Genomic DNA, 11767 nt, shown 5'->3' on the forward strand with positions numbered 1-11767 from the left:
TTTTTTTTTGCCCTTTTTGACCGCCCCCCCCCCCCCCCCCCCCCCCCCGACTAAGCATAGGAACAGCCTTGCCTTGCTATCAGTCAGTGGGATTCGCTAAGCACTCCCAGCACTGCCTGGTGGGCTGCTGCCTATAGGAGGTAGGGGCATCAGAGCTGCTGTTTGGGGTCTCCTTCCTCTGTGTCCTCAGATTTTCCTCTCAGCCCAGAGTGTAAGTTCCATGGGGCCCCTTTGTGGAGGGCCCTGCTCAGTTTAAGATACCCCCTGTCCCAGACTCTCACCTTCCACTGTTTTCCCTTCAGCTATGAAGACCCAGTAGCCCTGGATGGTGGGGAGGAGGGCATGGACATCATTACCCACATCTTGGCCCTGGCACCTTGGCTTCTGAAGGACTCTGGGTATGGATAGGGCAGGTCTCCTGGATCTGTCCCAGTGTGTACTAGGCCTGCCCTGACAGTCATTCTGCCCCCATGCCTCCCGGTCCAGGTAACCCAGAAATGCAGGTCCTAGTCCTGCCTGGTTGAGCTGACCCATTTCTCCTCCATGTAGGAGCATCTTCTTAGAAGTGGACCCAAGACATCCAGAGCTTGTTGGCAGCTGGCTTCAGAGCCGGCCTGACCTGTCCCTTGATCTCGTGGCTGTGCGCAAGGATTTCTGTGGGAGGTGAGCTCTACCTACCCCACCCCTACCTCCATAGTCATAGCCACACTGGTTCTTCCACTCAGGCCATCCACAGCTCTGGCTGTGGGGAGAATGTGCTGTTCCCACACTCTGCTCATCCCCTGGGATTCAGGCAATGATTGGCCTCTTGTCCCTGTCTCCTTAGGCCCAGGTTCCTGCATATCCGGAGGTCTGGGCCACAGTGTGGCTGCCTTATGGAAGCCTGACCAGGGCCCCAGCCTACCAGAGTGCCTGGCTGATCCTTCTTCCTGGAATGCTACTTGGAGGGAGGTGATGGCACTTTCTAGAACCCAGATGGTTATGACATTTCCCATGGCTCTGTGATTCCCCAAGCTCCACATTTCTGGGAGACTTGGGGATAGAAGCAGGGGTGGGGATGTCCTTCTTGGGGTGGGAAAGAACAAGGATATCCATAGTTTGGCTCAGAGCTGAGCAGACCTAGGTTCCCATTCTGGCTTCCCATCACATCAGTGTGGCCAAGGGTAGGTTGTTCAGTGTCTCTGTGAGTGGAATTGCCTTGGGGATGTTGGGAGATATGGTCAATAAAGTGTCGAGAGACCAACAAATAGTCGTCTAATGTTTTGTTACTGTGATTTGTGGGTCCCCTGCCCCCTTGTCCCCAGGCAGTGCTGGGAGTAAGAGCTTCCTCCTGCTCCAGCAGGACTAGCCATCAGTCTCCCATCTGGTGGTGTGAGAGTGCAGTGTGGAGAAAGGCACATGGGTGCTCCTTTTGGCCTTGGATGCCAGGGCCTTGGGACTGATCAACTCACTCCTAGGGTTTGACCTAGCCCTCAACTGCCCTAGGTACACTCCTACACACCCTGACTGGGTCTAGGCTCTGAGCACAGGAGTGTCATCTGAATTTCAGCTCAGAGCTGACTGCCTGCTTTCTGGAGGGGATTGGGCTGAGGGTCTTTAGTGCACAGTTCTGGGGTCACCTATCCTTATTTATTTCACTGAAGGCTTGAGCCAGTAAGGAGTAAGCAGCGTTTACATTTACTTTTTATTCTCATAGCTTTTGGCTAAAACATTCCTTCCAAGTTGACCTTGCAGTTTCAGGTAACCCATCTGTCCCTGGTTGGAGCTGGGGAGAGTGAGAAACCCAGACAGCGCAGGTAGCTGGTTGTGACCTCCACCCAAGCTCTGGTCTGTGCAGACTTGTGGCCACCAGGAGGCCCGAAAGCCCAGCCCTTCTGTCCACAGCGACAGGAAACCTCCCAGTTGGCAGGTGCTGGTGTGAATCTGCATCAGAGTGGGTCCTGAGGAACATGCCAGACCAGACTGGCTCATCCCACTGGCACTTTCAAGGGCCTGACCTGGTGGTACGGTGGCCAGAGGCAGTATGGTCTGGTGGTCGGTATCCTCTCCTAAAGCTAGGATGCTGGGCTCCAGGGCTGTGTCTTGCACTGGGACCTCGGGCAGCTCCTTTCCCTGCAAGAAGCTGGCTCTTCTGGCTCCAAGGCCAGTGTAAGGTGGCAGCCTCATTTTAGCCTCAGTCAGCCAGGTGGGGTGTGAGCTGGCATCTGGATCCTCACTCCTCCAGCAGGGACTCCCCAAGAGAAGATGTGGCCTGCCTGACATCCCATGGTGGGAAGTAGCCAAGTGGAGATGGGAAGTTAGGTCCCTGCCTTTGGGGAGTCTGTGTTGCTGGGCTCATACCTGGCTTGAGTGACCCACTCCTTCCCCTACTGTGCTGAGGGTCACATCTGCCTTAGCAGGGGCCACACTGCAGCTCCTAAGCCTCCTGTGTCCTGCTCCTTGCCCAATGCCAGCCACATGGACTCCAAGCTCCTCCTGACTTTGTTTGAGGAGGATCAGGGACTCCCCATCATGGCTGCCTAGAAGGAACCTGGGAGGGTGCTGTAGGGCACAGCCAGAGAGAGGTTCCTGGCTTTCTGAGCCTCCTTGTGCTCTCCAACCTCTGCCCACATAGGTCCTTACCAGTATCGCCCATCTCTTCTCCCTGTGCCCTTCAGCTCCTGCTGTCTTCAGCAGCATCTCAAGGCAACCTGCCCCATTGTTCCACAGCCTGGGCCACACCTCAGCCAGTACTGGCTTCCCTGATGGTTTCACTCTCCTGGCCTTGGACCTATCACCAAGGAAAGGTCTTGGCAAGCATGTGGATATGTCACCCCAAGAGACCATAATGATGGGAATTACAGTGTCGGGGCAGCTGGGGTCACAGAAGCAGGAGCAACCTTTGGAGACAACCTTCCTAGAAAACCATGAGGCTTGACTCCTCTGATAAAGAGATGCAGGCCAAGTGGACTGGCGGGCCGGGCCTCAAGCCTGCAGCTAGAGGGGTGGCCAGAGGCCCCTGTGGGGACCACGTACAGCACTGGCTTGATTGGGCCTTGGACATTGAGCTCTGATGTTGAAGCCACACCACCCTGAGTTCAGATCTTGGCATCTGCCCCTCACCAGGATGTGACCTTGGCCAGATGACCTCACCTCCCTCAGCCTTGGCTTTCATACCTGATAAATGGGACCCTGTGCTTTATCTCATAGGATGGTTCTGAGGAGTCCGCGGGATGCACCTTTGACGGGGCATTGTGTTTTCACCGCTTGCTCCAGAGAGCAGACATGTGGGGAGACACAAGGAGGGCCTGTACCCTTACGCGTCTGTCTGGTGCTTGACACCAAAACAAAGCAGGCAGAGAAATGGCAGTTTGGAAAGGAGGGAAGGCAGGGATTTCACTCTTGGGCTCTTGACGTCTACCTGCTCTCTGGAGATGGAGCCCCCAAGAGGCTGGTAGTCTGGCCGCCTAGATTTCCCTCAGCACCTCCTCTCTGCACTAGGACTTGAATGCCCTGAGGTCCAGGCCACAACAATCAGTGGCTCTGCCCAGGAAAGCCAGGCTCACCTGCCCTATCTCCTCCCTCCTTCCTGGGGCCAAAGCAGGAGATGAGTACCCCCCCACCCCCGCCCCAGCATGTGTTATGGAGCTGATGGTAGAGTCCAGGCTCTTCAGACCCCTGAGATCTTGAGGGATGTGTCTACTGCCCTTCCAGCCTTCTTCAGCCAACCCTAAGCATGGGCAGGGGGTGTAGGAGTCCTTGACTGATGTACTGGGAAAGCAATTCCATCCTGTTTGCTGACAGTTGAGGAAACAGGCTTTGTCTCACAGTTGGGTGCTTGTCCTAACTGCCCTTAGGTTTCTCCATGGGGGCTCATCTAGCTGCCCTATTGAAATGTACCCCTAAACTCGTAAAGCCTTTTCTTTTTAATTTTTAAAGTTTTTTTAATGTTTATTTAAAAATTTTTTTCTTAATGTTTATTTATTTTTGAGAGACAGGGAGAGACAGAATGATCAGGGAGGGGCAGAGGGAGAGGGAGACACAGAATCTGAAGCAGGCTTCAGGCTCTGAGCTGTCAGCACAGCTGACATGACAGCCCCCTGACATGGGGCTCAAACCCATGAACTGTGAGATCATGACCTGAGCCAAAGTTGGATGCTTAACTGACTGAACCACCCAGGTGTCCCAATGTTTATTTATTTTTGAGAGAGAGAGAGAGAGAGAGAGAGAGAGAGAGAGAGAGAGAGCACGCGAGCACAAGTGGGGGAGGGGCAGAGAGAGAGGGAGACAAAATCTGAAGCAGGCTCCAGGATCTGAGCTGTCAGCACAGAGCCCAACACAGGGCTTGAACTCACAGACTGTGAGATCATGACCTGAGTCGAAGTCAGACACTTAACTGACTGAGACACCCAGGTACCTCGCCCCTAAACCCTTTTCTGCCACCACCCTGTACCTGGAGCCTGGGCCATTGACTGCTGCCAATCCCTGCCCTAAACCCTTGGCTGTCTCCTCATGACCTAAGTATGGTCACTGTGTCCTGCAGAGTCCAGGTCTGAAGAGGTGGGAGGGGGGTGGTGATGGCTGTGGGAAAGGCCCTGTGTGGACCCCTTTTAAAGCCCCATCAGTGCTCTGAGTAAGCTTCCATCAGAACAAAGTGTTCCACTGCTGACAGGCTTTGAGAGCTGCTTTAACCTTTTCAGGCCAGCATGTCCTTCCCTGTCCACCTTCGGATTCTTTTGTCCACCGCCCTGGACTGCAGCTTCCTCGCAGGACTCTCTATTCCCTAAACATACCTCCTTCCCTTTGCCCAGGCAGTGTCTCCCATCAGGAATGCCTTGCCCACCACTGCCATCCAAATGATTCCTCCTCTCCCTTCAAGCTCCAACATAGATGCTGCCTCCTCCAGAACACCCGCCCTGATCCCTCTGTCCTCCTTCCCTCCTACATACCATGCTCCTAGCCCAAACTTCTGCCAGCACTGATGACATTCTGCCCCATGCATTTGGAAACCTTCCTGTCTCCCTCATCTCTCTAGGGCCCCATGTGGGTCTGGCATACCCTAAGGTCAGTAATGTCCACTCATAAACCAACAATGTGTGTATTTTCTAGAATGGAGCTGGAACTTCCTGTGTGGCTCTTGTCTGATCTGACAGCAGCTTTTGCATATTCTGGTCAATAGGGAGAGAAGAAGCTATGAGGGCCCAGCCTCCCACCCAAACTAGGCAGCTGTCCGAGTTAAGCCATGGCTACTAATGGGCTCAAGTGCACCTAATCTGTGCACAGCGGCTGCGCCAGGAGTACAGGCTGTTCTTGGCGGCAACGGGGGCAGGTGCCAGGTTTCCTGGAGCTCTGGGCCCTGGCCAGCCCCCACCCAGAGTCTTGGCCAGAACAGCGGCCTGATCCCCTGTCAGGACTCCTCAGTCCTGGACAAGGCTTCTGGATGGGGCTTGGGATTGGCAAAGCAACCCTACCCCTCCTGTGGCAGACAGAAAAATGGCCCCTAAGATGTCTGTGTCCTAATCCCCCAAACCTGTGAATGTGTTACCTCACATGGCAAAAGGAACTGCAGGTGTGATTAAGTTAAGGATCTTGAAATGGAAGGATTATCCTGGATTATTCAGATGAGTTCAGTGTAATCAACAAGGGTCCTTATAAAATGGGGATGGGGAAGGAGATTCGAGGGAAGCAGAGGTCACAGGGAGGCAGTGTGCTGGGGAAAAGGGCCATGAGCCAAGGAATGCAGACAGCCTCTAGACACTGGCAAGGGCGAGGAAATAGATTCTCCCCTAGAGCCTCAAGAAAGAATAGAATCCTGCCAGCGCCTTGATTTTCGCCTGGTGAAACTAATTTTGGACTTCTGACCTCCGGGGCTATAAAATGATAAATTTGTGTGGTTTTAAGCCACTGTTACAGCAGCAGTAGGAAACTAGTACAGATTTTGCTACTTGAAGTGTTGCTGTCACAAATACCTAAAAATGGAAGTGGCTTTGGAAATGGGCAGGAGCTGGAGGAAATTTGAGGTGCATGATAGATTGCCTTGAATACCTCTGCTCTGAGAAGGGGGGTGGCTGAGGTGGGGATGGGGAACACCCCTCCATCTGGAGACCTGAGCTGCCCAGGCTCCCTATCCACAGGTCTAACGTGGTAGAGAAGACTGGAAGACTGCTCGGGGTGGGCCCTGGAGAGGCTGCCCTGGCACCAGGGGCAGCTATGGAATAGGACTGCGATCAGGGGAAAGGAGGCAAGGCTGGCTTCCATGGCCCATCTCTGTGGCATGGGGGCCACCCAGGCCTTCAGAGAGGATGTCAGGGACTGGATCCAGCACCTCTTGAGTATATGAAGATGAGCAGGGGCCCTGCACTCTGGGTTGCCAGTACCACATCTGTGAAATGGGCACAAGAGTGCCTGACTTCAAGCTGATGGATCTGAACCCTCTGTGTGAGTTGTGAAGGGTTTGTCTCCTTCCAGTCATCAGCCAGTGCCCAGCTCCTGCTTCGGGTCTGGACTGGGCTTTGTGGCTCAGATAAAATTGAGTCATTCTTGGGATTCTCGGCCTGTGATAACCAAACCTGAAATGGCCAGCTAGAGTCCTTGATCCTGTCCCTGTTCAGGCTGGCCAAGTCCTGGGGCTCTTGAAGCCATGGTCCCATCTGAGGAGCCACAAGGAGAGCTACTGGGAGTCCAGGCATGGGCTGATGTGCCTCATGGCAGGTCTGGGAATCTGGATTCTCCTAATATGCTTTCGATGAAGCCAAGAGGGCCTGATCATATTGCGAGGGGTGGATTTTTAGCAAGACTAACGTCTACTCCTTGATCTCCCTCTTTCCAAACAGTTCCAAGGAAGGGGCTTACTAGGGGTCACATAGCACTTACCTCCTGACTTGTTGTGCAGTGCTCTCCACCTCCATTGCTGCCAAGGGCCTGTGGTCATTTACTTGGATGGTGTGGCTATTTCATATGGCTCTTCAGGTTGCTCCTAAACAGAACTGACTTCAACCATTGCTGAGGGGTTGGGTGGAGGAGATGTCCGGGACAATGGGACCCATGACTCTGACTAGAGCCTGGGGCCACCCTAAATTGGAGAGTGGAATGTTAAGGATAGTCAGCTCGAGAGTGTGGGATGCCATCAGACATGCCAGAAGCAGTGTTGGACAATGGACAAGGGCGTCAGGAGATCCAGATGCGACCAGTGGTGGCATAGGTCATAGGGCATAGACAGCCCTTGAGGTAAAATTGGGAAGACCACCCTCCCAGGCCCAGTAACCAGGCATCTCCACATGCCAGGTGCCAGGTGCTGCACATGCTGGCATAAATCCTGTCTGCACATCAGGAATGGCTTTCTTGGCCACTAGACAGGTGAAGAGACTAAGACTTAAGTTGCCCAACATCACACAACCAGGAAGCGGCCATGCTGGGGTTTGAACCAGTCCTCTGATGTCCCAGCTAGTGGGCGGGGACTTTGAGCAGGCCCCCTCTGGAGGCTGACTGCATCCCAGGCCTCAGTTCCCGGAGAGGCTCAGATGCCTGGGGGTGGGGGGAGCGGCAGGGCTGACCTGAGTTTCCAGACAAAGGGGAAAGTGGCAAGTCAAACAGAAGCACCAGACGTGGAGCAAGCTTCCTTCCTTCCCAGGTGCCCAGCTTTCATACTCCGCAGCAGAGGAACCAGATGCAGAGCCCCAGCATGCGGGGGAGGGGAGGGCAGTGAGAGTGGCTGCTACCGAAAGGAGACTGATGTCCCCTGGACGTGGGGTGGGACTGATAGACATCAGACTCTGCTTCTCAGCTGACAAGTGGGTGGGAAGGTGAGTCCTACCTCAGCATAAGGGGTATGAAGCCTGCCTGGTGGCAGAGGCGTTTTAGGTCCCCAGGCCCAGGAGATCCTGGGAGGAGGCGCTGGGTGGATGTGCCTAAAGCCCTCCTTGAAGGCATTCCACAGCTCAAGAACTAACTACAGCTCCCTCTCTCTGCCTGCACAGAAGTGCGCCATCTCTTCCTCACTCTGCCCAGCCCTTTAGAGCTGTGGAGTTTGTTCTTTCAAAGCAAGCTTCAGGTGCAACTCCACCATGTAGTTTTACAAAGATAAAAGCAGTACCTTAAACATGAATGTATTTTTAAAGTTCAAATTCTCAACATTTTCTCAGCGTTAAGTCCATCAGGAGGACAGCAGTGAACACACGTTTGGACTGGGGGTTGGGATAGGAGTTGCAGTCTCAGGTCAGCTTTGGTGTCTAGCTTCTTTCAGGGTTTGATTTCAGTGGCACAGGACCAAGTGACCCCTGACTCCCACAAAGAGGTGGTTACAAGTGGTGGCAGTGTTTCTGAAGGCCACCTTGCAGTCTCTTTCATTCACAGGGACAGCAAGAGAAGATTTATTTCAAGCTCAGCACAAACCCGGTTCTCTGGACACAAGGGGAGGAATCTAATGTGTCATAATTTGATGGTGTGCCCATTTGAGTCTGTGCGTGGTTTTTAAAATTGGGCTCCTTACGATAGCTAAAAATATGAAAAGAACAGAGAGGGAAAGCGAGAGGAAGGAAAGGAAAGGAGGAAGGGAAGAGAAGGGAAGGGGGAGGAAACTCATGTGTGGCTCCTTTGGGTTCTTGGTGTCGGCAGCCTCTGCCGCCGCCTCTCCTGGGAAGCCCACCCTGGGCTGCTTTACCCCCACAACCTGGAGATTCCCAGTGCCTCCTTTCATTTAGTGTCTGTCTCAGCAGGTGAATCTGGGCCACATGCTCCTGAAAAGTCTCAGGAGTCCACAATCCCCTCTCGGCTCCAGTGTGGACCGATTCAATCCCTGATTCTGGGGTATGGAAGAAGGCACCAAGCAGGGAACAGGGACTAGGGGCTTCCCCCCAGGGTGTATGGTTGTGCCTGCACGGGTGGGAGGACTGGGGAACCCAGTGCCCCTGAAAGCCTGGGGTTTCTGTAGTTCTGGGTACCTTCATTTCTGAGAATTTGCTTTGGAAAGAGAGAAATGAGAAGCAAAACCCTAGGGCCCAGCACCACCCCCCTGCCTTCCTGCCTTCCTTCCGCTGAGTCACAGCCAAGAGCTCAGCACCTCAGCCTCCTCTTGGGGCCACTTGGGTGGGGTGGAATTCAGGGTCATGTGAGGATGCCGCATCTGGGACAAGTCTTCTTTTCCTGCCAACATCCTCTGTGAAGTTACTGAGGGCTGAGGCTACTTCCCAAGCTTGGGGAAGGGGTGGCTGAGGTCCTTATCTGTCCTGTCTCTCCTCCCATTGTCAGGCCCATTGTTCACCCACAAGCACTGAGCACCAGCTGTAAATCAAGCCAGCGTTGGGGTGGTTCAGGCAGGAGGTCCTGTCACTGAGGAACTTGTGGACTTGGACAGGGACTTCTCCTGACAGACCCCCAGTGAGTGGCTGTGTCTTTAGGTTTGCTCTAGTCAGCAATGGGGAGCCACAGGAGGCCCTAGGCTCTGGGGAAACCAGGCCACATCACACACGCACCTGTTAGAGACTTGCACACCCCTGCACAGGTGCCCCTGTATACAGGCATGTGCACAGGTGTGGGACTTAAGCACTTGGGTCCATGTCCATGATCACAGATGTCTGTGCAGGGCTCCCATGGTTGGAGGAGCTCTATGCTTCGGGAGCCAGGTCAGGACTTTGTGTGTGTTAGGGGGGTATCACCCCATCTGAGGCCGAACCACTGTCTCTGAGTCATGGGAGCCCATGGGAACTTGAGTACTATGCTCCCATTTCATGGGGAAAAAAGCTGAAGTCTGGAGAGGCCCCCCATCTCAGCCAGGCTCACACAGCAAGTTAGGGGAGATCTGAGAGGGGAGTGAGCCTGACCTGGGTGCCTTACTCACATTCCTGACCTCTTTGACCTGGCATTTGGGGCTTGACACCCCCCTGATGACCACACTGCGTTAAACTCTGCGAGATAAGATTGGTGATTCTCCCAGCAAACTCACCTGAGGACCTACCACAGGTTCTTCCCAAGCTTTATGGACCATTCCCAGGGATTTCCCACATGGCACGTCTTTGGTTGGGCCATCCTAGATGCTTGGAATGCTGTCTCTTGCTCTCACTCTCAATCTTCCTCTCTCTCTCCCTCTCTATTAATCAAATGAAATCCAGCTTCCATATTCGACTTAAATGCTTACTCCATCTTTTCTGACCCCATGGAACTTTTCCTGTCTCTGGCCTCCTCTGAGCATCTCTTCCCCTTCCACCCACTGCTCGCCCACCTACCAAACATAAAATTGATCTTTAGAGGCCAAGGCTGGCAGTGGAGGGTCCTTGAGTTAGAGACGGTGGGAGCCACATCCAGGCCAGCTCAGCCTTTCAGACTTTGTCAGTCACTGGGGTGGGCCTGGAGCTAAGACAGGAGACAGCACTACCGGGTGCCACCACCTGCCCCCAGTCCTGCCCCTTCTCTGAAGCGGCAGCAAAGTCCTGCTGTGTCCTCTGAGGGCGGAGGAGACTGCAGCTGACAGAGAAGGCCTGTAGCACTGCGCTCGAGACAAGATTGGCCCCTCAGAGTTTGTCATTCCGGATTGTGTTTATTCCTCCACACCCCTGAGCACCCCTCAACTATGTGCCAGGTCTGTGCCTGTGTTTGGCAGGTGAAGGGTGAGGGCTGGACAGTGTAGAGAACCCTCAGGTTTGTTGGGTGCTGCTGTTTCATAAAATGGCCCCAGACTGAGTTCTTCGCTCCTTCACAGAGCTCTTCCCTTCCACCTGGTCTCGGGAAGGGGGCTTGGGGGCTGCCTTTGCCCCACGAGGCTCTAAGCCCCATCGCTACATGGCCATGCCCTCACCCCTAACAACTAAGAACTCTGTCCAGGGCTTTAGCTGCTGGCTTTGCTGTGTCTCAGGGAATGGACACAATCGACCTGCCCTCTGGAATGGCCAGCTTGTGTCCAGCCTCTAGTGCAGAGGGCCCAGCTTGGGGAAGGCCATTGGGATTTCACCTGTGCCCCTGGCTCAGGGCCCTGGAGAAAGTTTGGTGGCTTATGGGGGGCGGGGTAGGAGGGGAAAGCTCACAGCTGAGGGGAAGGTGGTTTTCAGTTGCTCATGCCTCATTTCCTCCCCTGGCTATCCCAGACCCATGCCCCTAATGAAAAGTCAGCTTTGCTGCTTATCTACTATACAGCTATACGGTGTTTGTTGTTGTTTATTATACAGGGAGATAGCCTAACCGGTTCTTGCTGGCGTACTGGAAAGCTGTTAATGTATGTGGTTTATCCTATAACTGGCCACTTCTTGGTTTCTCTTAGATCTGTTGGTCATTGCTTCCCTTGGATTTTCTATGCCGATATTTTACCACTGAAAATAATGATAAATTTGTTTTTTTCCTTTCTAATATTTATAGCTCTTATTTTTTTTCCTTGTCTCATAGCTTGGCTAAGACCTTCAATATAATATTGAAAAATGGTGATGGCTAGAGTACTTGTATCGTGTTTCCCACACATGGAGTGATACCTCTGGTGCCTCCCTACCAAGTGCACTTGCTTTGATTTTGGGTAGACAGCCTTTCTCTAGTTAAGGATGGCTCAGTCTCATCCTGGCTGACTCTGTTTTGTTCATTTATTTTAGAAGCTTATTTATTTGCATTATTCATGTAATAAACCTTCAGTGAGTGTTTGTTGATTGTCAGGCCTACCCTTAGTACCAGAGTGTGAAGGAAAAATGGACACAGATGCTGCCCATAAGGAGTTCATGGCCTAATGGAGGATAGAGGGACGTAAACAGGCCTTTATCCTTGGACCACATGGCATGCACTTGATGGCGGTCTGCTCAGCACTGTGCAGGGCACT

The 11767-nt window shown here is 53.4% G+C and overlaps 1 protein-coding gene across 5 annotated transcripts in view; it reads left to right on the plus strand.

The window, feature by feature from the left end:
* HEMK1 (HemK methyltransferase 1, mitochondrial release factors N(5)-glutamine) overlaps positions 1 to 1247 on the plus strand; it is a 10099-nt gene extending 8852 nt beyond the window's left edge. For 4 of the 5 annotated variants that reach the window (XM_040445487.1, XM_040445489.1, XM_040445490.1 and 1 more), the window contains 3 exons: positions 303 to 398; positions 550 to 663; positions 827 to 1247. In XM_040445487.1, the coding sequence (XP_040301421.1) occupies positions 303 to 398; positions 550 to 663; positions 827 to 887 (271 nt within the window). In that variant the 3' untranslated portion in view covers positions 888 to 1247. The remainder of the gene's footprint in view (positions 1 to 302; positions 399 to 549; positions 664 to 826) is intronic. The other variant, XM_040445488.1, reaches the window with a different exon arrangement.
* Positions 1248 to 11767: the final 10520 nt, after the last annotated feature.

This window comes from Herpailurus yagouaroundi, unplaced genomic scaffold (assembly GCF_014898765.1).
Source record: "Herpailurus yagouaroundi ecotype Mexico unplaced genomic scaffold, PumYag 193, whole genome shotgun sequence".
NCBI classification, from domain to species: Eukaryota; Metazoa; Chordata; class Mammalia; order Carnivora; family Felidae; genus Herpailurus; species Herpailurus yagouaroundi.